The sequence below is a fragment of the Salvelinus sp. IW2-2015 genome, linkage group LG36 (genome assembly GCF_002910315.2).
Source record: "Salvelinus sp. IW2-2015 linkage group LG36, ASM291031v2, whole genome shotgun sequence".
NCBI lineage: Eukaryota > Metazoa > Chordata > Actinopteri > Salmoniformes > Salmonidae > Salvelinus > Salvelinus sp. IW2-2015.
Genome location: NC_036875.1, coordinates 18287488 through 18314086, shown reverse-complemented (window position 1 = coordinate 18314086; position 26599 = coordinate 18287488). Strand labels below are relative to the sequence as shown.

At 44.0% G+C, this 26599-nt stretch overlaps 2 protein-coding genes across 9 annotated transcripts in view; one reads left to right on the top strand and one right to left on the bottom strand.

Moving 5' to 3' along the window:
- The window catches only part of LOC111959630 (DDB1- and CUL4-associated factor 6), a 79731-nt gene extending 76522 nt beyond the window's left edge, over positions 1 to 3209 (top strand). For all 6 annotated transcript variants that reach the window (XM_023981345.3, XM_023981344.3, XM_070437551.1 and 3 more), the window contains 3 exons: positions 1630 to 1718; positions 2145 to 2250; positions 2690 to 3209. In XM_023981345.3, the coding sequence (XP_023837113.1) occupies positions 1630 to 1718; positions 2145 to 2250; positions 2690 to 2748 (254 nt within the window). In that variant the 3' untranslated portion in view covers positions 2749 to 3209. The remainder of the gene's footprint in view (positions 1 to 1629; positions 1719 to 2144; positions 2251 to 2689) is intronic.
- A 2418-nt stretch (positions 3210 to 5627) lies between these two features.
- On the bottom strand, positions 5628 to 23717 carry gpr161b (G protein-coupled receptor 161b). Of its 3 annotated transcripts, XM_023981503.2 has the most exons (6): positions 23361 to 23717; positions 19438 to 19846; positions 16767 to 17500; positions 15858 to 15965; positions 14931 to 15050; positions 5628 to 9162 (listed from the first exon to the last, which is right to left on the bottom strand). In XM_023981503.2, exons 2-6 carry the CDS (start codon positions 19800 to 19802, stop codon positions 8885 to 8887), a joined length of 1605 nt encoding a protein of 534 aa, XP_023837271.1. In that variant the 5' UTR covers positions 19803 to 19846; positions 23361 to 23717; the 3' UTR covers positions 5628 to 8884. The 3 variants fall into 3 exon arrangements, with proteins under 3 accessions (XP_023837271.1, XP_070293654.1, XP_023837272.1); XM_070437553.1 differs by lacking the exons at positions 19438 to 19846; positions 23361 to 23717 and adding an exon at positions 18125 to 19418; XM_023981504.2 differs by lacking the exons at positions 19438 to 19846; positions 23361 to 23717 and adding an exon at positions 17642 to 18063.
- Positions 23718 to 26599: the final 2882 nt, after the last annotated feature.

The window sequence follows — 26599 nt, the reverse complement described above, 5'->3', positions numbered from 1 at the left end:
AGATCTTGCATGGAGCCCCAGACCGAGGGTGATAACCGTCATCTTGAACTTCTTCCATTTTCTAATAATTGCGCCAACAGTTGTTGCCTTCTCACCAAGCTGCTTGCCTATTGTCCTGTAGCCCATCCCAGCCTTGTGCAGGTCTACAATTTCATCCCTGATGTCCTTACACAGCTCTCTGGTCTTGGCCATTGTGGAGAGGTTGGAGTCTGTTTGATTGAGTGTGTGGACAGGTGTCTTTTATACAGGTAACGAGTTCAAACAGGTGCAGTTAATACAGGTAATGACTGGAGAACAGGAGGGCTTCTTAAAAAAAAACTAACAGGTCTGTAAGAGCCGGAATTCTTACTGGTTGGTAGGTGATCAAATACTTATGTCATGCAATAAAATGCAAATGAATTACTTAAAAATCATACAATGTGATTTTCTGGATTTTTGTTTTAGATTCCGTCTCACAGTTTAAGTGTACCTATGATGAAAAATTACAGACCTCTACATGCTTTGTAAGTAGGAAAACCTGCAAAATCGGCAGTGTATCAAATACTTGTTCTCCCCACTGTATATACTGTATTCTATACCATCTACTGCATCTTGCCTATGCCGCACGGCCATCGCTCATCCATATATTTATATGTACATATTCTTATTAATTCCTTTACACTTGTGTGTATAAGGTAGTTGTTGTGAAATTGTTAGATTACTTGTTAGATATTACTGCACGGTCGGAACTAGAAGCACAAGCATTTCGCTACACTCGCATTAACATCTGCTAACCATGTGTATGTGACCAATAAAATTTGATTTGAGGTAGTCATGGGCGACGCAAATTGCTTAAAACTGTAGGGAGAAGGCAGAATGCCACCTAGAGTTTGAGAGCTAGCTAGAGGCTAGAGCTGAACTGCCTGTGGTAGCTACTAGCTAGCTAATTCATTCACTTCAGTCGAGAGGGGGTGAAACATTAAGCTAACGTTACATATCTGTTACACTACTAGCTCAGCACTGGGAATAAACACTAGTTTAGTTTTTTTTCTGTTAAGTCAAACAGCAGTTACTTTGCCAGCTACATCAGTCAACTAAAGAGTAGCCAGTTTCTGCTCTGCTTGTTTTTACAACTTGGAGAAAGCGCGCAACACATACACACTGACAGCAGCTYCCTCTGTTCAACTCTCCCCCTTGCCAGTCTTAAGGCAGCCTTTCGGCAGCGTTGCCTTCACACAGCCTGTCCGCAAGCTCTGGTGTCCACCCTGTCCTAAATCTCAGCCTACCCAACCACTCTTAGGCATACGCATTGCAATAACAGTGTAACACACACCTACCCTAGTTTTACCCCTACATCTAATCTTACAGATACACCTCAACCACACCCCTGCGACCCCAGTAACACACACACCTACCCTTGTCTCACCACTACACCCACACCCCTACGATCCCAGTGAGTTTGTTTAGCTACATCTTCAGCCTTGTGTAGAGAGCCAATAACATCGCACACCCTACCTGATTCAGAGGGGTTGGGGTAAATGCGGAAGATAAATTACAGTTGAATGCATTCAGTTGTACAACTGACTAGGTATCCCCCTTTTACTGTATCGTACCTTATTGCCAATAGTTTGCGTCTCCTGTCTGTTCCAGTTCTTGCCTCGTCAGGGATCGACTACGACATCAAGATCTGGTCACCTCTGGAGGTGTCGCCATCGTTTAACAGAGTCCTAGCTGACGAGGTATGTTTGGTAAATTATTTATTCAATCTTAATGGCAGATGAGCAAGTAGACTGGGGTGCACTTCTGTCATCCAGTAGAGGGAGTGGATTCCCCACTGTGTGGGACTTCCCCTCTTCTCCATGAGCTGTCACAACAGCTGACTGGAGATGCCTTGCCCCAGGAGGCTTACATATCCCTCTCTGTTCTCTTCTCTCTATTCTCCCTCCTCCTCCCCATGCCCTCTTCTTTCTCTTTCTCCTTCTTCACCCCTGCTCCCTCTCTCACCAGTCCCACTCCCAACTCGTCAGTGATAGAAACCACATTCATTCTCTTTGATGCTTCTGACACAACAGAGATGATGAATTCAGAGGTCAACTACAAGGTTCACTGGTATATTTCACTTTCTTTCACCCTCTCTCTTTCTCTCACACTTATTCTCTCTGTAGGTGATCACGCGTAACGAGTTGATGCTAGAGGAAACCAGGAACACCATCACAGTCCCTGCATCCTTCATGCTGCGAATGCTGGCCTCCCTTAATCACATAAGAACGGGTACATATGCTCATTCACTCAGTTACATTTTGCTCGTAGTTTAGTGATATTAACTATATTTTGTGGCTTTTGCGAATTGGTTCAAATGGTCGTTTGAAAAGCAGTTGGCCAATGAACCAATAGAAAGTGCATGTGGAAGTATTTATGTTCTTATCGATGTACTTTGGGACCCTTGAGCCTGGGCTGAGTAAACCGCTTACCACCGGGAGATTAACTGGTTCATTCACTCAATTACCAGCACCCAGTTATGACGCTTCCACTACAGACCTCACAAGCTAGGTACAGTAGGGAATGGGATCTAGGTTGCGTTCATTAGGCACAAAATGGAAGAAAACCGTCTGAAATAGGGTAGAATTACCTGGACATTTTTGTTTTCCGTGTGCCTTAATGAACATAACCCAGGGGTTTATTACACACTTTTTCCCCTTCCTTTCCTCAGATCGCTTGGAGGGCGACCGCTCAGAAGGTTCTGGACAGGAGAACGAGGATGAGCAGTAGCTGCTCAGATGCCATTTTATTTGAAAAATAAAACAAGAACACTTTTCTTTTGCTCTAAAAAGCACTTGAAGATCTTGAGATTTGTACAAGTATTATGTAGAATATTTCCTTTTCTGAGCATTAGTTACATTTGTAGCCCTCTTCTTTTTTAAGACGACTTTCTTACTGGTGTGTCTGTATGAGAACTGCATCGAGAAAAATAACTGTGTGAATGCAAGCGCAAAGCCAGGCAATATATATAAAGTGGGGAATATTATTTAGATGACTGGTGCGTGAGGATGTTTAAAGTGCAATATTATTTTTGTCAGGAGCAAATGAGCTTTGATCAGTGTTACGGTGTGACATTTCTTATTTGTAGTGCAAGGCTGAGAACTCATGTTTATATACTGTACTTGCAGTTGTGCATGTAAACATAAGAATTATGCTTTAGTTTAAATAAACCATGTTGTTGTTGAAAAATGTCTACGTATGCCTGTCTTGTGATTCTGTCCTGTAACAGTTATTACACAGGACAGCTGAACTCTCCTCTCGGCGTTGTTGAAGGATCCACACAACAGTTTAGGGATCCTGAATGTCGCCCAGGTTACAGGACAGATGGCTTGTGTAGCTGTTGGCTGAAGCACGAACACAGAATGGCCCGTTTACTCCATAACGTATAATTCATTTTAAAAGAGAGGACTCTATATACTGGAATAGAGAAAGCGACTGGTAGCAGGATTAATAATCGTGCAAACAAGGCTGAAAAGTGACTAGTAGCAGCAATATAGAAATACTTATGGTAATATACAGTGTACAAAACATTAGGAACACCTTCCTAATATTGAGTTGCACCCCTTTTGTCCTCAGGACAGCTTTAATTCGTTGGCATGGACTACAAGGTGTCAAGTGTTCCACAGGGATGCTGGCCCATGTTGACTCCAATGCTTCCCACAGTTGTGTCAATTTGGCTGGATGTCCTTTGGGTGGTGGATCATTATTGTTGCAGTTATTGACACTCAAACCGGTGCGCCTGGCACCTACTACCATACCTCATTCAAAGACACTTAAATATTTTCTCTTGCCAATTCACCCTCTGAATGGCACAGATACACAATCCATGTCTTAAGGCTTAATACTTATTTAACCTGTCTCCTCCCCTTCATCTACACTGATTTGAAGTGGACTTAACAGGTAACATCAATAAGGAATCATAGCTTTCACCTGGTCAGTCTGTCATGGAAAGAACAGGTGTTCTTAATGTTTTGTACACTATATACATGAAAATAGAAGTTGCCGGTATCAGGATAACAGATGGATATTAATATATACAGGTGAACAGGAGTAATAGGAATCAGAAGCAGGATAGCATGGATATGTACTAATGGCAATCAATGAAAAGCAGTGTAGTGGTAGTAATACATCTAATCAATAATCATTTTAGCAGAAGTGTAGGTGTGAGGGGATGGCCAGGGGATGGAAGCTGTTGAGGAGTCTGTTGGTCTGAGCCTTGATGCACCGGTATCATCTGAGAGCATGGAGAACAGTCCATGTCTCAGGTGGCTGGAGTCTTTGGACATTTTTCGGGCCTCTCTAAGACTACCTGGCATGTACATCCTGGATGGTTGGGAGCTCACCCTCAGTTATACGCTAGGCCGTCCGCACCACCCTCTGTAGGGCCTTCCGGTCGAGGGGCGCTGCAGTTGCCATACCAGGGGGATACAACCAGTTAGGATGCTCTCGATAGAGCAGCTGTAAAAGTTCCTAAGGATCTGTGCTAAATCGTTTCAGCCTCCTGAGGGAGAAGAGGCACTGCTGTGCCTTCATGACTGTGCTGGAGTGAGAGGACCAGTCATCAGTGATGTGGACACCAAGGAACTTGAAGCTCTTGACGCTCTCCACTGCAGCCCCGATGTTGATGGGGGTGTGCACCCGCTCCTGTTTCCTGAAGTCCGCAATCAGCTCCTTGGTCTTGCTGACGTTGAGGGAGAGGTTGTCCTGGCACCATACTGCCAGGTGTTTGACGACCTCTCTGTAGGCTGTCTCATCGCCATTGGTGATCAAGCCGACCACCGTCGTGACATCAGAAAACTTTGAGTTGGAGTCGTGCATGGCCACAGTTGTGGGTGAACAGGGAGTACAGGAGGGGGCTAAGCGCACACCCCTGGGGGGCCCCCTTGTTGAGGGTCAGCGTGGCAGAGGTGTTGTCTACTCTTACCACCTGGGGTTGGCCAGTCAAGAAGTTCAGGATCCTATGGTGTTTAATGTTGAGCTGTAGTCGATCAGCATCCTCACATTCTAGGTGGGAGAGGGCAGAGTTAAGAATTAAGAATGCGTTGTCTGTAGATCTGTTGGGGTGGTATGCAAATTGGAGTGGGTCCAGGGTGTCTGGGATGATGGAGTTGATGTGTGCCATGACCAGCCTTTTAAAGCACTTCATTAGTACAGATGTGAGTGCTACAGGGTGGTAGTCATTGTGGCAGGATGCCTTAAGAGTTTTTGGGGACAGGAATGATGGTAATCAGCTCGAAATGTGGGGATTACAGACTGGGACAAGAGGAGGTTGAAAATGTCTGCCAGCCTGCCAGCTGGTCTACGCAAGCCCTGAAGACTCCCTGGAATATCGTCTGGGCCTGCGGCCTTACGAGTGTTGACCCGTTTAAAAACCTTACGTCAGCCTCAGAGAGAGATCACCTAGTCCTCCAGATTTGACCCTCATGCAGGGCTCTGTTGTTTTTGTCTAAGCGTGCATAAAAAGGACTTTGTGATTAAATGTATTTGGTTACAGAGTATTGCAAGACATTGGCAAGACTAAACTGAATCTGGGAGTCATGGCAGTGAGCAAAATGATAGAAATATTGAAATATTGTTACCCAGCCAACTAAAACACAGAAAGCTTCTGCTATGTATAAAAAAACTTTAATACAACAGTACAAAATGTCTTAGGGCTGGATTCAGTCCAAATCACAGAAGATCCGCTTTAAAATGTAATGGTCATTTCCGATTGAGCTAACATATGCATCGTTTACCGTGTATGCAGTCTCTGCGAATGCGGGAACACTGCCTTTGAATTTAAATCACGCTGTAAATGCTAATCTTCTGCGATACGGAATGAATCCAGCCCTTAGTGGAAATCAAAAGTGTACAATACCTTACGTTCTGGAGTATTGCTCTAACAATGCAGTACCATACTGGGACAGTGACACACAGATAAATACAGATATACACGAGGGACAGTTTATTAGGTACAACACCCTTTTCATAAATGGTTCACTTCTACTGACATGTCCGTGGCTTGCTATATAAAGCAGACAGACAGGCATTGAGAAATTCAGTTACTGTTTGATTGAACGTTCAAATGGGCAAAACAAGTGACCTAAGCGACTTTGAGCGTGGTATGATCGTCGGTGACATGCGCACCGGTTCCAGTATCTCAGAAATGGCCGGCATTCTGGTTTTTCATGCACTACAGTGTCTAGGGTCTACCTAGAATGGTGCGACCCAACAACAAAAAAATTCAGTCAGCAGCAGTCCTGTGGGAGAAAACAGCTCGATGATGAGAGGTCGAATGGCAAGAATCATGCAAGCTAACAGGCAGGCCACAAACAGTCAAATCACGGCACAGTACAACAGCGGTGTGCAGAACGGCATCTTGGAACGCACAACTCGTCGGTTCTTGTCACGGATATTGAAGAATATGACCACACCGGGTTCCACTCCTATCAGCTAAAGACAAAAAGAAGCAGCCCCTGTGGGAACGCGATCAACACTGGACAATTGAATGGAAAAACGTTGCCTGGTCCGACGAATCCCGGTTCCTGTTGAGTCATGCCGATGGCAGAGTCAGGATTTGGTGTCAGCAGCATGAGTGCATGGTCCCATCCTGCTCGGTGTCAACGGTACAGGCTGGTGGCGGTGGTGTAATGGTGTGGGGATTTCTTTCCTGGCTAACGTTAGATCCCTTGATACCAATTGAGCAATGTTTCTATACCCCAAAMAATTCAGGCTGTTCTGGAAGCAAAAGGTGGGTCCCGACCCGGTACTAGATGCGTGCACCTAATAAACTGAGGTAAACACCCCAAATTGCTAATAGGATCGACAGTGATTCTCTCAGGGTGAGAAATGGTGCTCTAGTGAAGTGATTCAGAATGTATAACGTGTTAGATATGTGATGATAACTATAGTGTTTGAACAAGGGATGGTAACCTTAGCCTGGCTTCAGATCAGTGTGTGCTTGAGAGCACAGTCAGAGGCGTTGACTAAAGCAGCACTTACAGATCTGGGATCAGGTTAGGTGTCCCTCGCTACAGGGACATAGAGAGCCCACATGACATGTACCAGAAATCCTAACCAACAGAGTAACATTTTTGAAAAATACAGTAATACTGTAAGTGGCTTCATGTTGTCCTATTATGTGCTTGACTTTGATAAAATACCACAGTCCTGCAAAGCCTGCAGCTCACCCACACTAGGACCATTGTAGAGTAATACTGACAGGAGAGATACACTACATGACCAAAAGTATGTGGACACCTGCCCGTCAAAAATCTAATTACAAAATCATGGCCATTAAAATGGAGTTGGTCCCCCCTCTGTTGCTACAACAGCCTCCCATGTTCTGGGAAGGCTTTCCACTAGACATTGGAACATTGCTGCTGGGAATTGCTTCCAATCAGCCACAAGAGCATTAGTGAGGTCGGGCATTGATGTTGGGCGATTAGGCCTGGCTCGCAGACAGCATTCCAATTCATCCCAAAGGTGTTTGATGGGGTTGAGGTCAGGGCTCTGTGCAGACCAGTCAAGTTCTTCCACACCGATCTTGACAAACAATTTCTGTGTGGACTTCGCTTTGTGCACGGGGGCATTGTCATGCTGAAACAGGCAAGGGCCMTCCCCAAACTGTTGCCACAAAGTTGGAAGCACAGAATCGTCTAGAATGTCATTGTATGCTGTAAGGTTAAGATTTCCCTTCACTYGAACTAAGGGGCCTAACCCGAACCATGAAAAACAGCCCAAGACTATTATTCCTCCTCCACCAAACTTTACAGTTGGCACTACGCATTGGGGCAGGTAGCGTTCTCCTGGCATCCTATGACGGAGCCACATTGAAAGTCACTGAGCTCTTCAGTAAGGCCATTCAACTGTCAATGTTTGTCTATGGAGATTGCACGGTTGTGTGCTCGATTTTATACACCCGTCAGCAACGGGTTTGGCTGAAATAGCCGAATCCACTAATTTGAAGGGGTGTCCACATACTTTTGTATATATATAGTGTACTTGATAAGTCACGGCTTTCCAAAACAACATACAAATCAGAAGGGGACGGATTTATACTCTGGGTACTGCATTATTCAAGTGCATTCAAATGTACTTTATCTTCTAGGGTATGTTTTCACATGCCGTACTGTGAAATGTTATAGTATACAGGAAGTTGGTCCTCTGCTCTAAAAGCATTACAGCTACTGAGAACCAGGAAGTTCTCCTCCCGGGAATACCTGGCCACGTTCAGTTGGCAAATGTTGTGAAACATTGCAGATAGAAATGTCACGAATAGAACTAACATGATCCCTTACTTGACATGTCATTYAGGCATGTTTGTTCTACATAACACATTTCTATATGAACGTTCCACAACGTTGTTCCCTGCTGAACGCACCCACCGTCTAAAACTACACAACAGACTTATCTGTTCACACCAGCAAGAGGCAGACTTTAAGCATGGAAAGAAAATATGGAATAAGTGGCTTAAGATATTATCATACGCATAAACAAAAGCTTTCAAATTAAAATACAAACATTGAACCGTCAAGATACAGTAGTTAAGGCTTCCTATTTAACAGAGGTGTATATATAGTACAACTAGCAAGGCACTCAATATATGGCACACATTTGGTCCAAAAATGTCCTTAGTGTGTCTATTGCTATTTAAGATTTCAACGTATGAAAATTGGTCATTGGGCCCACTTGTTGATGTGAAGTATCTATTCACATGAGAATAGATACAGAGGCATGCACTGTAATTGGCAGAAGCCTTGCATTGTTATAAATGTCTATTTTAAATATATACACTGTGCGTACTGAGTTCAAAGATTATAAAGTATGCAATGCCCAATGTACCATAAACTCTTAGGTACCTAAAAGAAGAAAAGGGATATTTGTTCTATGCATTCTCCCTCTCTTGGTCTTCTCTGTCGTCTTTGACGATCCCTTCATCGATGCTCTCCAGCCTCAGTCTCTGACCGTCAAGGTAACGGGGCCTCTGTGCCCCCCTCGCCACAGCCGCAAACAACACCCCAGATAGGGGTGTGTCCTCGCCAAAGAGGGTGAGCTTAGCGTCGCTTTCGATGGCCCTGGCCAGGCAGGAGGCGAAGGTGTCCAGAGATTTGTGTATCTCTACTTGGACCTGGACAGTAGAAGGGATGGTGGTGCTCTCTGCAGCTGAGAGGAAAAGGAACAGAAATTGAGTTATCGGGTCATCCTTGCATTAAATAGTTACAGCACTATTACAATGAATGGTGATGAAGACCTGATGCAAAATTGCTCCAATAAATATTGAACACATTTACACAGAAGTCTGTTTGCTCAAATGCCTAAGTGGAACGTATGTACTAGTGACGGGAAATTTGAGTATTTTTACTGGCTCAAATCTTTTCAACTTATTTCATTAATTAATTTTAATAATTTTTAATTTCATTAATTCTGTAACCGTAAAAGTCTTGGTTTCATGCATGTTAACATCAGAAGCCTCCCTCCCTACGTTTCTTTTATTCACTGCTTTAGCACACTACGCCAACCCTGATGTCCTAGCCGCATCTGAATCCTGGCTTAGGAAGGTCACCAAAAATTCTGAAAATTCCATCCCCAACTACAACATTTCCCTCCAAGATAGAACTGCCAAAGGGGGCCAAAGTTGCAATCTACTGCAGAGATAGCCTGCAGAGTTCTGTCATGCTATCCAGTTCTGTGCCCAAACAATTCGAGCTTCTACTTTTAAAAATCCACCTTTCCAGAAATAAGTCTCTCACTTGTGCCGCTTGTTATAGACCCACAGCTGTGCCCTAGACACCATATGTGAATTAATTGCCCCCCATTTATCTTCAGAGTACTGTTAGGTAACCTAAACTGGGATATGCTAAACACCCCGGCCATCCTACAATCTAAGATAGATGCCCTCAATCTCACACAAATTATCATGGAACCTACCAGGTCCAACCCTAAATCCGTAAACACAGGCACCCTCATAGATATCATCCTGACCAACCTGCCCTCTAAATACACCWSTGCTGTCTTCAACCAGGATCTCAGCAATCACTGCCTCACTGCCTGCGTCCGTAATGGGTCCGCGGTCAAACGACCACCCCTCATCACTGTCAAACACTCCCTAAAACACTTCAGCGAGCAGGCCTTTCTAATCAACCTGGCCCGGGTATCCTGGAAGGATATTGACCTCATTCCGTCAGTGGAGGATGCCTGGTTGTTCTTTAACTGCTTTGGGATAGGGGGCAGCCTTTTCACTTTTGGATGAATAGCGTGCCCAGAGTGAACTACCCCCTACTCAGTCACAGATGCTAATATATGCATATTATTAGTATTGGATAGAGAACACTCTGAAGTTTCTAAAACTGTTTGAATGATGTCTGTGAGTATAACAGAACTCATATGGCAGGCAAAAACCTGAGAAAAAATCCAAACAGGAAGTCGGAAATCTGAGGTTTGTAGTTTTTGAACTCAGCCCCTATCGAATTCACAGTGGGATATGGGTTATGTTGCACTTCCTAAMGCTTCCYCTAGATGTCAACRGTCTTTWGAACGTTGTTTCAGGCTTCTCATGTGAAGGGGGGCCGGATGGGAGCTGTTTGACTAAGGGGTCTGCCAGCAGCCTCGTTCTCAGTCACGCGCATTTCACATGAGAGGTATCTCTCGTTCCATTGCTTTTCTACAGACAATGGAATTCTCCGGTTGGAACATTATTAAACATTTAAGATAAAAACATCCTAAAGATTGATTCTATACTTAGTTTGACAAGTTTCTTCGACCTGTAATATAACTTTTTGAACTCTTCGTCCGACTGGACCTGAACGCGCTTTTGGATTTGTTTACCAAACTCCCTAACAAAAGAAGCTATTTTGACATAAATGGACATAAATGATGGACATTATCGAACAAAAGTAACATTTATTGTGGAACTGCGATTCCTGGGAGTGCATTCTGATGAAGATCATGAAGGTAAGTGAATATTTATAATGCTATTTCAGACTAATGTTGACGGTGCAACATGTGGCTCTCTGCAAAATCATAGCATGTTTTTGAACTACTGAACATAACACACCAATGTAAAATMTGATTTTTGGATATAAATATGTACTTTATCGAACAAAACATACATGTATTGTGTAACATGAAGTCCTATGAGTGTCATCTGATGAATATCATCAAAGGTTAGTGATTAATTTTATCCCTATTTGTGCTTTTTGTGACTCCTCTCTTTGGCGGGAAAAATGGCTGGGTTTTTCTGTGACTTGGTGGTGACCTAACATAATCGTTTGTGGAGCTTTCACTGTAAAGCATTTTTGAAATCAGACACTGTGGCTGGATTAACGAGAATTGTATCTTTAAAATGGTGCCTAATACTTGTATGTTTGAGAAATTTGATTTATGAGATTTCTGTTAATTTGTATTTGGCGCCCTGCTATTTCATTGGCTGTTGGCGAGGGGTTCCTAGACAGGTTAACAAACAGATCACCGACCATTTCGAATCCCACCGTACCTTTTACGCTATGCAATCTGGTTTCCGAGCTGGTCATGGGTGCACCTCAGCCACGCTCAAGGTCCTAAACGATATCATAACCGACATCGATAAAAGAAAATACTGTACAGCCGTATTCATCGACCTGGCCAAGGCTGTCAATCACCGCATTCTTATCGGCAGACTCAACAGCCATGGTTTCTCAAATGACTGCCTCGCCTGGTTCACCAACTACTTCTCAGATAGAGTTCAGTGTGTCAAATCGGAGGGCCTGTTGTCTGGACCTCTAACAGTCTCTATGGAGGTGCCACAGGGTTCAATTCTCGGGCCGACTCTTTTCTCTGTATACATCAATGATGTCACTCTTGCTGCTGGTGATTCTCTGATCCACCTCTACGCAGACAACACCATTCTGTATACTTCTGGCCCTTCTTTGGACACTGTTAACAAACCTCCAGACAAGATTCAATGCCATACAACACTCCTTCCGTAGCCTCCAACTGCTCTTAAATGCAAGCAAAACTAAATGCATGCTCTTCAACCGATCGCTGCCCGCCCGTTTAGCATCACTACTCTGGACGGTTCTGATTTAGAATATGTGAACAACTACAAATACTTAGGTGTCTGGTTAGACTGTAAACTCTCCTTCCAGACTCACATTAAGCATCTCCAATCCAAAATTAAATCTAGAATCGGCTTCCTATTTTGCAACAAAGCATCCTTCACTCATGCTGTCAAACATACCCTCGTAAAACTGACTATCCTTCCAATCCTTGACTTCGGCGATGTCATTTACAAAATAGCCTCCAACACTCTACTCAGCAAATTGGATGTAGTCTATCACAGTGCCATCCATTTTGTCACCAAAGCCCCATATACTACCCACCACTGCAAACTGTATGCTCTCGTTGGCTGACCCTCGCTTCATATTCGTCGCCAAACCCACTGGCTCCAGGTCATCTATAAGTCTTTGCTAGGTAAAGCCCCGCCTTATCTTAGCTCACTGGTCACCATAGCAGCACCCACCTGTAGCCRACGCTCCAGGAGGTATATTTCACTGGTCACCCCCAAAGACAACTCCTCCTTTGGCCGCCTTTCCTTACAGTTCTCTGCTGCCAATGACTGGAATGAATTGCAAAAATTACTGAAGCTGGAGACATATCTCCCTCACTAAATTTAGGCATCAGCTGTCAGAGCAGCTTACTGATCATTGCACCTGTACATAGCCCATCTGAAAATAGCCCACCCAACTACCTCATCCCCATATTGTTATTTATTTTTTGCACCCCAGTATCTCTACTTGCACATTCATCTTCTGCACATCTATCACTCCAGTGTTTAATTGCTAAATTGTAATTATTTCGCCACTATGGCCTATTTATTGCCTTACCTCCCTAATCTTACTACATTTGCACACACTGTATATAGACTTTTCTATTGTGTTATTGACTGTACGTTTGTTTATCCCATGTATAACTCCCATGTGTAACTCTGTTGTTTGTGTCGCACTGCTTTGCTCCATCTTGGCCAGGTCGCAGTTGTAAATGAGAACTTGTTCTCAACTGGCCTACCTGGTTAAATAAAGGTGAAATAAAATAAAAAATATTTAAAATTGATTCAGTAATGCCCAAAGCACACAGGACCCCCTACCGGCGACCTAAAAACTTGAAAGAATCATGATTCTACAAGCCTCTCGTTCACCATAGGGGCGTTATTGGAGCTGTCCCTTTAAGCCTATTTTTGTGAACTCAGTGAGGTACGCTTACTTTTTTGTGCAGTGTGAACACTCCAAAGGAACTCAGACCCCTCAAAAGAACCCCCAAAGCGAATCGAACTGAGAACATCTAGAGAGGTGGTCTTAGGCGGTCCCTTTTTTAGGACAATGCGAACGCAAAGCTCCCCAGGTTCCCTTGTCATTATTCCCGCACCACACTAGACTACTGCAACACCGTTTCCCCTGCCATAACCCCTCACACTAGACTACTGCAACACCGTTTCCCCTGCCATAACCCCTCACACTAGACTACTGCCACAGCCGTTTCCCCTGCCATAACCCCCTCACACTAGACTACTGCAACACCGTTTCCCCCTGCCATAACCCTCACACTAGACTACTGCAACTACGTTTCCCCCTGCCATAACCCCTCACACTAGACTACTGCAACACCGTTTCCCTGCCAATAACCCTCACACTAGACTGCTGCAACACCGTTTCCCCTGCCATAACATTTACATTTTACATTTTAGTCATTTAGCAGACGCTCTTATCCAGAGCGACTTACAGTAGAGTGCATACATTTTATAACTTTTTTTAATTTTTTTTTTTTAATTTTTTTTTTACATACTGAGACAAGGATATCCCTACCGGCCAAACCCTCCCTAACCCGGACGACGCTATGCCAATTGTGCGTCGCCCCACGGACCTCCCGGTTGCGGCCGGCTGCGACAGAGCCTGGGCGCGAACCCAGCCCAGCCTGGGCGCGAACCCAGAGACTCTGGTGGCGCAGCTAGGACTGCGATGCAGTGCCCTAGACCACTGCGCCACCCGGGAGGTAGTAACCTCTCACACTAGACTACTGCAACACCGTTTCCCCTTATTATCAAGGACGCATAGAAATTCCAAGTGTGTGGATTTTTTTGTTTAGATAATTTGTTTGCAATATTGTGATCTATAGGCTAAGAGAGCTTCATAAACTGTATATTGATTTTGGGGTTTGAATAGGGTGAGAAGACAACATATTTGCTGAGAATCATAAAAAGGGTACAAAATCTCTAGTTCTTAAAGGGGCAGTAGCCTACCTTGGGTGTACAATTTTCAATTACAGCATTATTTATTCGAAAGTCATTCTATTGCTATTTGTTCTGTTAACAATCACATTTACATGTTAATAGTATCTTCTGATTACAATTATTATGGCTCATATTTTGACTAAATGCAATCTATTAGCTTCCAAAATGTAAGTAGGTATATCTAGCTGTTCAATAACACATTCTGAGGCTTGTCCTGATCTTTGTAAAAACTTAGAGTGCATCTTGGAAAAACATAGCAATGTGAATGCAAAGAGGACTCGGTCCACAAAACAGTTGAAGTGCACTGGAAAAAGAGTTGAGTCCTCATTCAAAGGCAAAGAGAACTGAGTTCTTTTATATTTTTTTACCCCAGAGTTCACTTTAAAGAAGACTGAGATCGGTTTGTTTAAAAGAGGACTATATGTGAAAACACCCTTAGAAACTTAGTAAAAAGTGTGCTTCAAACAATGTACAGTTGCGATTGCTTGGCATACAAATAAAATGATTTATTGATAGCTTTGAATCGAGGTCTAGATGCGACCGCCACCGGACTACTTTGACTCTTGACGGAATACAATTGCTTGACTGCCGCGAGGGAAATAAGCACAATATTGTTCGAACTGCAGCAGCCCCCCAAACGTTTCATTCTCGAGTGAGAACGGACAGGTACCTTTGGAATTCTGCTGTTGCTCGTCTTCAAAGGTGACCGAGCTCCGCCTCTTTACGGCCACGCTTCCAATGTGGGAGGAGCCATCTGTGGAGAAGTTGTCAAGCAGCATCACGTCTGTACCTGTATGGGGAAAGGGGGGGGGATTCATGACCTTCAGTATTTTGTAGTGCAGTATTTCAGTAGAGATTAAGGAACCAAAAGATGCATAGCAGACAGACACTAAAGAAAATAAATCCTATTGTACTTACAATGTGTGTCTTCTCTAAACGAATCCGAAAGACTCAAAATAGTATTAAATCAGGTAACTCAGTTGATAGAGCATGGCGCTTGAAATGCCAGGGTTGTGGGTTCGATTCCCACGGGGGACCAGTATGAGAAAAAAAAGTATGAAAATAATAAGAGCGTCTGCTAAATGACAAAAAAATGTAAATGTGAAAAAAAGTGACACCTGTGATGACACCTGTTGAGTCTGCACCAATGAGGAGCATCACAAACACGACAGATGATTACACATGATAATACAGTACACACCCTACCATCTACCCTCTGCCAAGACATGAGCCACAAACCAGGAATCTGGGCTGATCAGAACACAGCTAAGGGATGATGATGATACAACAGAGAACTAGGCTAAACAATATTTATCAGCAATAAAGCCCTATGGGGGCAGTTTTAAAAGGTACTGGAAGACCAGGGGCGTATTCATTATGTTGCAAAACATTTATTCAACGGAAGCAAATGAAAAAGGGAGGGACCCTGTTTGGTTCTTAAACGGTAAACAGCTTCCACAATGAATATGCCCCAGCTATATCTGTACTGTTCAGTACATTCAGACACTGCATTTTGACTAGGGCTTAAAGGCCTAGTTTGAATCGTCTTATGGAAACAGTGTCGTGTCTTTGCCAGCTTCCTGTGTGCGCCACTCACATGAGTCCTGAGTGAAACTGAAGCCGGTGTCTCCAGTGCTGCTGCCGGGGGCCAGGAGCTGCCCTCCTCCCACCAACATGGCCGTCAGGTGAGGGGACATGCCCAGGTCTGCAGGAAGAAACACAACAGCAGAGTCAAATATACAACGCCATACAATTAGGGCTGGCACAATTATGTATAATCGAATAACCAACGGTTATGGATGAAGACAGTGATGAAAATAAAATAACCGCCATAGGTGTTTGTTCCACAATTGGTTGACTGAAGACGGGACAGCCGCCCATTCATGCGTTAGTGTCCCTTTCTGCGGTAACATGGACTCTTACCAACGTGATTCAACTTTTTTTTCTTCTCCTTACTGAAATAAGCAAGGCGTTTTCGGTTGCCTAGGCAATGCCCCTATCCCTGCAGCAGCACACATAGAAATATAATGAATAGAACGGCTTGGAACCTCTAGCCCTGGCCATTTCACTGGTAGTTTACCCTCGCAATGGCTGCCTGGTATTGTGACGCAATAATTTCCATGGTAATGTAGAATGTTAATTCAAATGATGTTCAGTTGAATCAACAAATCACAGCACATATTGATGGGTATACTTCCTGCTCTACTCTTATCGGTACACTCGCAATAGCAGCCAGTCCACCCATTATGCCATCATTGACTTGAATGGGAATGACCATACGTAATGACCGTCACAGCCCTACATACAACACACCACAACGTAACACAGTCAACATAACTATTAACACAATAGCAGGGTCAGCCATACAGCACAACAAAGAACACAACAGAACAAGATTTTATGTTGCACCAGTAAGGTTGTGCTGGTTTTCAGCACACAAAGCCAGTTCAAACCTCATCCATCCTCAGCCTCAACCTAACAGCACCAGCACCCTCCCCCTGCTCACCTGTGATGCGGTTGGAGATGCTGAAGAGGCGTGACGTGCGGTGGCGTGTGGCGAACGACTCCACGCGGTAGTAGCGATCCCCGAAACACATCCCCAGCAGTTCCTTGCGCACAGTCTTGTTCCACAGGCCGTAGATGAGCGGGTGGCAGACGGCGCTGCAGAAGGACAGCCAGGCCACCAGGGTCTCCAGGCCCTGGGACACGCTGCCCTGACCCCACAGGGCCTCCGTACACACCACCCCCACGTAGGGGCCCCAGGTCACCAGGAAGGTCCCGATCACCACCATAATGGTGACGAAAGCCTTGCACTGGCTCCCAGCATACACTAAACTCCACCGGCTTCCATTGGACGACGTGGACGTAGATGAGTTTTTACGCTGGTCGTTCCTCTGAGCCCCCGATGACGTTTCTTCTGAAGACGCGACCACCGTCGTCCCACAATGCACCTTGCGGGCCTTGAGGCGTGCCACGCGGAAGATTACGCCGTAGCATGCCAACATGGCGAGCAGCGGCGGCAGGCTGCACCAGGTGACCCAGAAGGCGGTGTAGGCAGGGGTGCGGTGCCAGGCCGCCACGCATGTCCACTTGAAGCGGTCGAACTCGAAGGAGGACCAGCCGAAGAGGGGTGGCAGGCAGCCCACCAGGGAGTGCAGCCACACATAGGCGATTGCCACCACCGCCCGGTTGCCTGTGATCTTCATGGGGTAGATCATGGGGTACAGTACAGCATAGTACCTGTGGGCACAATGATAATGACATTATCAAATCTATACATTCTATCAGTGTAAAAAAATATCAAAAAATTATTGCACACAATATGATAGATCGTGAGGCAATGGAGAGAAATAAACATTGCAGTTAGGGAATCCTACATACATTTTTACGTGCAAGGAAATTCCACCAAGAAAGTATGTCCCGGGGATGAGCAGCATAACAACCAACCAGCCAGGAAGTGACAGGGATTTTTAGGCTACGGTCACAGAGCCTCCGTGTCTGGCAAAAGTTAGGAGATGCTTAATGGAAGATGGAATTAAGATATAATTAAAAGTTAAAGGAAAAAGATGGGCTACAACAACCAAGAGCCAACAGGTAGGCCTCTACTTAATTTTCTGAATGGAGTTGATGAGAAAGCGCACGACTGCAGCCTCAACTAGCCTTGCTAGCTAATATTAACTAGCTCCTCCTGGTTTGATGCAGTCAAGACCGGTACTGCGTATTGGATGTTAAATAACCTATACTGAACAAAAATATAAAAGCAACATGCAACAGTTTCATGACTAGGAATACAGATACAAATCTGTTYGTCACAGATAACTTACAAAAAAGGTAGGGGCATGGATAAGAATCTGGTGTGCTCACCATTTGCCTCATGCAGCACGACATCTCTCGCATACAGTTGATCAGGCTATTGACTGTGGCCTGTGGAATGTTGTCCCACTCCTCTTCAATGGCTGTGGCTGTGCGAAGTTACTGGATATTGGCGGGCACTGGAACACGCTGTCGTACACTTCGATCCAGAGCATCCCAAACTTGCTCAATGAGTGACATGTCTGTCGAGTATGCAGGCCATGGACATTTTCAGCTCCCGTGTATTGTGTACAGATCCTTCCGACATTGGGCCGTGTATTATCAGGCTGAAACATGAGGTGATGGCGCCAGATGAATGGCACAACAATGGGCCTCAGGATCTCATCACTGTCTCTCTGTGCATTCTAATTGGAATCGATAAAATGCTAATTGTGTTGGTTGTCCGTAGCTTATGCCTGCCCACACCATAACCCCACCGCCACCATGGGGCACTGTTCACAACGTTGACATCAGCAAACTGCTCGCCCACACATTGCCACACACGTGGTCTGCGGTTGGTAGGCCGGTTGGACGTACTGCCAAATTCTCTAAAATTACATTGGAGGCGGTTTATGGTAGAGAAATTAACATTCAATTCTCTGGCAACAGCTCTGGAGGACATTCCAGCAGTCAGAATGCCAATTGCACACTCCCTCAAAACTTGAGACATCTGTGTTAGAGTGGCCTTTTATTGTCCCCAGCACAATGTGCACCAGTGTAATGATCATGGTGTTTAATCAGCTTCTTGATATGCCACACCTGTCAGGTGGATGGATAATTTTGGTAAAGGAGAAATGCTCTCCAACAGGAATCTAAATACATTTGCGCACTACATTTGAAAGAAATAAGCTTTTCGGGTATATGGAAAATTTCAGGGATCTTTTATTTTAGCTCATGAAACATGGGACCAACACTTTACATGTTGTGTTTATATTTTTGTTCAGTGTAGATATGGCACCTATTAGTCTACTATAGTGCGAGTCAGCTTGTTGGATGGTTGCTGTCTCTCGTCTCTCCCTCCTTCCCGTCTCACTCGCTGACAGTATGGCCCCTCCCCCGCCTGCTAGAGCACACCTCTCCCTCCTCTCGTGCTTTATCTGCTGCTTCCCTCACTTGGCTTAGATCGGGCCAGGTGTGGATCTGATCAGGTATATACAGAACGGGTCTCTATATTTAAAAACGTATTTATGCATATCGGATCCGGGTGGGAAAACCACAGGTCCATTTCGGAACGGGTCCAAAGTGAACACCTCCAGCACAACATCCCCAACAAACATACTGTACCTTGCAAGCAGCCATCCTAGTGTAGGGGTACTATCACTGACCTGTCAATGGCAATGGCCCCCAGGGTGAGCATACTGGCCGAGCTGATGAGCAGGTAGATCAGGGCTGTAAAGTTGCACCACACAACACCAAACACCCACTCCCGCCGCGCTGAGCTCACCGCCACAAAGGGTAACACCAGCACTGACAGCAGCAGGTTGGACAGGGTCAGGCTGAACACAAACTTGTTGCTGGGTGTGAGGAGGTAGGGCCTGCGGTACAGGGTGGCCACGATGAGGAAGTTGCCCAGGCAGGCCAGGAGGGCGATGGTGACGATGAACACTGACTCCAGCACCACCGGGCCCCCACCAGCGTCCCACGCAGCTGTGGCGTTTCCCGCAGTGGAGACATTCCCGCTAGCATTCATGGTGAGACGCTGGGCTGCCGGAGGAGACAGGGCATACCGGGGGACTAGGAGGGGAGAAGATAGGGTTAGAATGAACTGCACACAACCACAGGCTTGGAGTTGAGGTTAGTCGGGGTTGAAGCCTCAAGGGTTCAAATGTAGTTTTCCCAGACTGACCCAAGGTCAGTTTTGCATTTTATCCTCTAATGGTTAGGTTAGGACACACACAAACACACTCTCTCCCCCTTGCTCTCATTGTTTAGCTAGTAAGCTATGCACATTGTATATGTATGGGGAAGAAGAGAAGCCAGATTAGTTCACTAAACTGAAAACAAAGAGACTGACTGGACTGACATTTATACATGTTTGTTTATACATTTGTCAATCTAATTACACGAATGTGCCCAACGTAACAGTACAAAATACTGTAGTCTAGTTAGATTTATTCAGGTGTCAACGTTTTATTGTCACGTGCACAGCTTACATCAGGTGTAAAACAGTGAAATGCTTAGCCTGAAGACTCACACTAAATTCTTCAGCTGCTCTGTCATTCGCTACACACTTTAGTCTGAGACTGCCATCATTGAAGTTGTTTATTGTTAAGACGAGGGGCATTGTACAATTGTAAGTCATCAGCGATTGGATTGTCTCTAACCAATCAGAGTATCAAAGCCAATAAAACATTTTCAAACCACCACACCCACGCGTGTCCTGTCTCTGGCCCAACCCATCGGATTCTGGACCAATCAGACGGCCAGGAATGTGTTTACATTCGGTGAAGGGTCGTGCAGGTATTCAGAGCCAGACTCATTGCAGAGAATAAAGGAATGTCTGTGGCGTAGCATTTGGCCAGAGAAAGGAGTCTGGGCAGCCAGGCAATAAAATGCTTACTTGCGAGCTCATCCCAACAGAGCAGTAATAATTTAAAAAAAATAAAACACGAGAAATGCAAAAAAATTGAGAATGCAGTTATATACAGGTCAGTGCCAGTACCATTATTAGAATGTGCATGGGTAATGGAGTGATTGAGGTAGTTATGTACATGTAAACAGGGGTAAAAAGTGACTGGTAGCAAGATAAATATGAATGATAATAATAATCAATATAGCAGCAGCATAAGTGGATGTGTGCATGGTGATGAGTGTGTGTATGTGTACACTGAGTTTACAAAACATTAAAGATACCTGCTCTTTCCATGACAGACTGACCAGGTGAAAGCTATGATCCCTTATTGATGTCACTTGTTAAATCCACTTCAATCAGTGTAGATGAAGGGGAGAAGACAGATTAAAGAAGGATTTTTAAGCCTTGAGACATGATTGTGTGATTCAGAGGGTGAATGGGCAAGACAAAAGATCTAAGTGCCTTTGAACTGGGTATGGTAGGTGCCAGACTCACCGGTTTGTGTCAAGAACTGCAACGCTGCTGGGTTATTCACGCTCAACAGTTTCCCGTGTGTATCAAGAATGTTATACCACTCAAAGGACATGCAGCCAACTTGACAACTTTGAGAAGCATTGGAGTCAACATGGCCAGTACCCTGCGGAATGCTTTCGACACCTTGTAGAGTTCTGGGGGGGACACTCAATATTAGGAAGGTGTTCCTAATGTTTGGCATACTAAGTGTCAGTGTAGGTGTGTGTCTGTGTGGGTAAATACCTGTGGATGAACATTGAGTCAGTGCTGATGGTTTGTGGGTGAGGGAGGCAGTAGTTGTTAGCTATTCAACAGTCTTTGGCAATTTTGGGATGGCTGGGAGCTCACCCCCAGTGATGCTATCGGGCCGTGGTTTCTTACATTAAATGGGATAATATGGCATGGCAACACAGCCAGACAGCAAAGACAACAAGATAAGGATTTGATCCCTTGAGTCCAGACCAGAGATCCAGACTTGCACAGCTGGAATGCAGAATAAACTTACACACCCTGTGGAATAGATGAAACTGTTTTCCTTCATTCCGTGACCTAAAAATAATACCTAGTTATAAAATTGTATGGCTATATACAGGGAGTGCCAGCGGGAGTCTATGTAGTTAGACAAGTTACTTTTGTACGTGTTGCATTAGCTAGGCTTACAATTTACAGAGTAAGCTAGGCTTACAATTTTCAGAGTAAGCTACAGCCTAATAGTGAACTAAAGGAGACTAACGTTACTGCTTATGTTCAAGGACCGTACATGTTCTGTTTAGAGGCGAAATGGCTCTGGCAGCAAAATACTCCATCTAAACATGAATCGATTGTCAATTGCGGTACAGTTCTAGAAACATAAAGCCCTCTATTTCGATACCACATCAAAATAATTCCACAAATGCAAATTATACAATTAACCGGTTAACACTGTTGAAGTCGACTGTGTTTTTCAGTGACAASACGTTTGTGGCGTCCGTCTTCCATTTACACACAGGTGTTCGGAGACAGATGGGCAATGAACACAGGTAGTTGATTCGGTCTTCCGTAAACAAACGCTGAAACACGGCCATGTGGGAACCCTAACCCTATAAAATGTGTGTAGTAATTTAACATTTTGTTTTTTGAAAATGATTCATCACTGATATACGGTACGTTCCTTATGTTTCCAAAACCTTACCGAGCGCCGAGGCTGTTAACAAAACTCGCATGGCCCGAAGATACTATCACAGCTCGAACAATGAGCCAGATGTTTCACCCAATGTATAAATCTGAAGTATGGAGAAATCTGAAACATCCGGTTGGCGATTCCACTCACCACCATATATGGTGATGAGAGGAAGCCCAGTGGCTGGCAGTGGGAGAAAATGGAGCGAGAGATTTTGGCCGACATTATGCTCATCAATGAAACGTTTMGGTTCAATAAAGTTGTCTGGTCCCAAAAATAGAATATGTTACGAACAGAGTCGCCTAACTTTTGTAGACTTTACCCTTTGCCCAATTTTTWTTTWTTTTAAGGAATGCAAGGGCGAATCGAGTTACTGCAGATATGCACTTCCTAACGGAAATACATACTACAACGCACCAATAGGATCTCGCCCACCTCCTTGCTTGTTCTGCCCACTGACTCATTTGCTCCCATTGGAAATGACAGACTACGGTCCATCTTGGGTTAGTTATAAAAATCTTTGATACTATTGGCAGTAAAGATAAGTAGCGTTTATGAATTAGATAGCTGCAGCCTAGTTATTTACTGTCAACAAAACTCTAACAGCTCAGGTCACCCCTTCAAATATTAAACCCAAAACTTTCCAGATGTACTACTTTAACTACATTTGCTGTCAAGAAAAGGTCGTTCAGTTGTTTTTGGAGTTTGTAAAATAATTATTTATACAGACAGCACTGGGGGAGGGGTTAACGTAGACAAAAAAAAACACGAGTTTCGCATGATTGACACAGACACTGTTCACTCATTGTTACAAATGACAACATACATACGCTTCAATAACCTATAAAGGCCTAGCTAGCTACTTACACAATTTCTAATATTTAAAGGTTTTGAATACCGTCGTCCCCCTTTGACCCTGTTTCTAGCTAGCTTCTACTAACTCGCTAGCTAAACTTTCTCCATTGTCCTGGCAGACCCCACCTCCACTACTATTATCTTCTCACCTCTAGAACAGCGTTGAGGACCGTCATCTCCTACGAACTGGCAACGAATGTTGTGTTCCTTGGCACTACAACTTTAATTCAACGTAGAAATAGTTGTTGAATTTTCCCCATTTCATAGTTATCCGTTTGCTACAAATTTCAAGTCTGTCAGTTCTCGGTTTCAATGGCGTCCTCCACTAGCCTTCACTGAATGAACTCAGTCTTCTCTGTCCTTGCTGGCGGGTCCCCCTTCTCAGTATGTGGGTGGTCTGTTATGGGTGTTACTTGAGTTAGTTCGTTCTTAGATAGTTTTTATGCAAGACAGTTGCATTTGCTTTCACGTTCAACATGATACAAATAGCCTACGTCGACGAGTGAAACAATATGTTTGTTGCTGTAATAAAAAATAGGCTAACTAGCGGATAAGGCTATGTCTACACATTTGGTTAGTTTCGTTAACGTTTATATCTGTAGGAATGACATTTGAGCAGTAAGTAGGCCTAATACATTATCACAGCATATTGGCTTCAGTGCATTCGGAAAGCATTCAGACCTCTTGACTTTTTACAAAATGTGTTACGTTACATCCTTATTCTAAAATTGATTAAATAGTTTTTCCCCCTCATCAATCTACACACAATACCCAATACTGGCAAAGCAAAATCAGGTTTTTTGACATTTTTGCAAATGTATTAAAAATAAAACATTGAAATATCACATTTGTATTTACTGCAAAYGCAGCAGCTACTCTTCCTGGGGTCTGGAAGAATTAAGGTAGTTATACAAATACTCTACAATACATTCATTACAGAATTCACAACACACTAGGTGTGTGCCCTCAGGCCCATACTCAACTACCACATATCTACAACACAAAATCCATGTGTGTGTATAGTGCGTATGTTATCGTGTGTGTATCCATGTGTCTGTGCCTATGTTTGTGTTACTTCACAGTCCCAGCTGTTCCATAAGGTGTATTTTTACCTGCTTTTTAAATCTGATTCTACTGCTTGCATCAGTTACCTGATGTGGAATAGAGTTCCATGTAGTCATGGCTCTATGTAGTACTGTGCGCCTCCCATAGTCTGTTCTGGACTTGGGGACTGTGAAGAGACCTCTGGTGGCATGTATTGTGGGGTATGCATGGGTGTCCGAGTTGTGTGTTAGTATTTAAACAGACAGCTCTGTACCTTCAGTTTGTCAACACCTCTTACGAAAACAAGTAATGATGCTGTCAATCTCTCTTCCACTTTGAGCCATGAGAGATTGACATGCATGTCATTCATGTTAGCTCTACCGGGGACTTTTAATGGCCAGCCGTGCTGCCCTGTTCTGAGGCAACTGCAATTTTCCCAAGTCCCTCTTTGTGGCACCTGACCACACTACTGAACATTAGTCCAGGTGCGACAAAACCAGGTCCTGTAGGACATGCCTTGTTGATAGTGTTGTTAAGAATGCAGAATAGCGCTTTGTTATAGGCTACTGTTGTATCAATATGTTTTGACCATGACAGTTTACAATCCAGGGTAACTCCAAGCAGTTTAGTCACCTCAACTTGCTCAATTTCCACATTATTCATTACGAGATGTAGTTTAGGTTTAGGGTTTAGTGAATGATTTGTCCCAAATACAATGCTTTTAGTTAGGACAAACTTATTCCTTGATACCCATTCCCGAAACTAACTGCAGCTCTTTGTTAAGTGTTGCAGTCATTTCAGTCGCTGTAGTAGCTGACGTGTATAGTGTTGAGTCATCTGCATACATAGACACACTGGCCTTACTCAAAGGTAGTGGCATGTCGTTAGTAAAGACTGAAAAAAGCAAGGGGCCTAAACAGCTACCCTGGGGAATTCCTGCTTCTACCAGAATTATGTTTGAGATGCTTCCATTAAAGAACACCCTCTGTGTTCTGTTAGACAAGTAACTCTTTATCCACATTATAGCAGGGGGTGTAAAGCCATAACACATCAGTTTTTCCAGCAGCAGAATATGATCGATAATGTCAAAAGTTGCACTGAAGTCTAACAAGACAGCCCCCGCAATCATTTTATCATACATTTTTCTAAGCCAACCATCATTCATTTGTGTAAGTGCTGTGCTTGTTGAGTGTCCTTCTCTATATGCATGCTGAAAGTCTGTTGTCAATTTGTTTACTGTGAAATAGCATTGTATCTGGTCAAACACAATTTTTTCCAGAAGTTTACTAAGGGTTGGTAACAGGCTGATTGGTCGGCTATTTGAGCCAATAAAGGGGGCTTTACTATTCTTTGGTAGCGGAATTACTTTTGCTTCCCTCCAGGCCTGAGGGCACACACTTTCTAGTAGGCTTAAATTAAAGATGTGGCAAAGAGGAGTGGCAATTTCGTCCGCTATTATCCCACATACAGTACCAGTCAAAAGTTTGGACACACCTACTCATTCAAGGGTTTTTCTTTATTTGACCTATTTTCTACATTGTAGAATAATAGTGAATACATCAAAACTATGAAATAACACGTATGGAATCATGTAGTAACCAAAAAAGTGTTAAACAAATCAAAAATCTATTTTAGATTCTTCAAAGTAGCCACCCTTTGCCTTAATAACAGCTTTGCACACTCTTGGCATTCTCTCAACCAGCTTCACCTTGAATGCTTTTCCAACAGTCTAGAAGGAGTTTCCACATATGCTGAGCACTTGATGGCTGCTTTTCCTTCACTCTGCAGTCCAACTCATCCCAAACCATCTCAATTGGGTTGAGGTCGGGTGATTGTGGAGGCCAAGTCATCTGATGCAGCACTCGAATACTCTCTGTCTTGGTCAAATAGCCTTTACACAGCCTGGAGGTGTGTTTTGGGTCATTGTCCTGTTGAAAAACAAATGATAGTCCCACTAAACGCAAACCAGATGGGATGGTGTATCACTGCAGAATGCTATGGTAACCATGCTGGTTAAGTGTGCGTAGAATTCTAAGTAAATCACAGACCGTGTCACCAGAAAAGCACCATCACACCTCCTCTTCCATGCTTCATGGTTAGAACAACACATGCAGAGATCATCCGTTCACCTACTCTGCGTCTCACAAAGACACAGAGGTTGGAACCAAAAATCTGACCAAAGGACAGATTTCAACCGGTCTAATGTCCATTGCTCATGTTTCTTGTTTCAAGCAAGTCTCTTCTTCTTATTGGTGTCCTTTAGTAGAATCTTTTTCTCATGGTCTGAGAGTCCTTTAGGTGCCTTTTGGCAAACTCCAAGTGGGCTATACTGTGCCTTTTACCG

Coding starts and splice junctions, on each gene's coding strand:
- gpr161b (XM_023981503.2), bottom strand. CDS start 19,802: ATGAATGCTAGCGGGAATGTCTCCACTGCGGGAAACGCCACAGCTGCG. Junction 17,501..19,437: donor GGGGCCATTGCCATTGACAG/GTCAGTGATAGT, acceptor TTGTGCCCACAG/GTACTATGCTGTACTGTACC. Junction 9,163..14,930: donor GCAACAGCAGAATTCCAAAG/GTACCTGTCCGT, acceptor TTTTCCTCTCAG/CTGCAGAGAGCACCACCATC.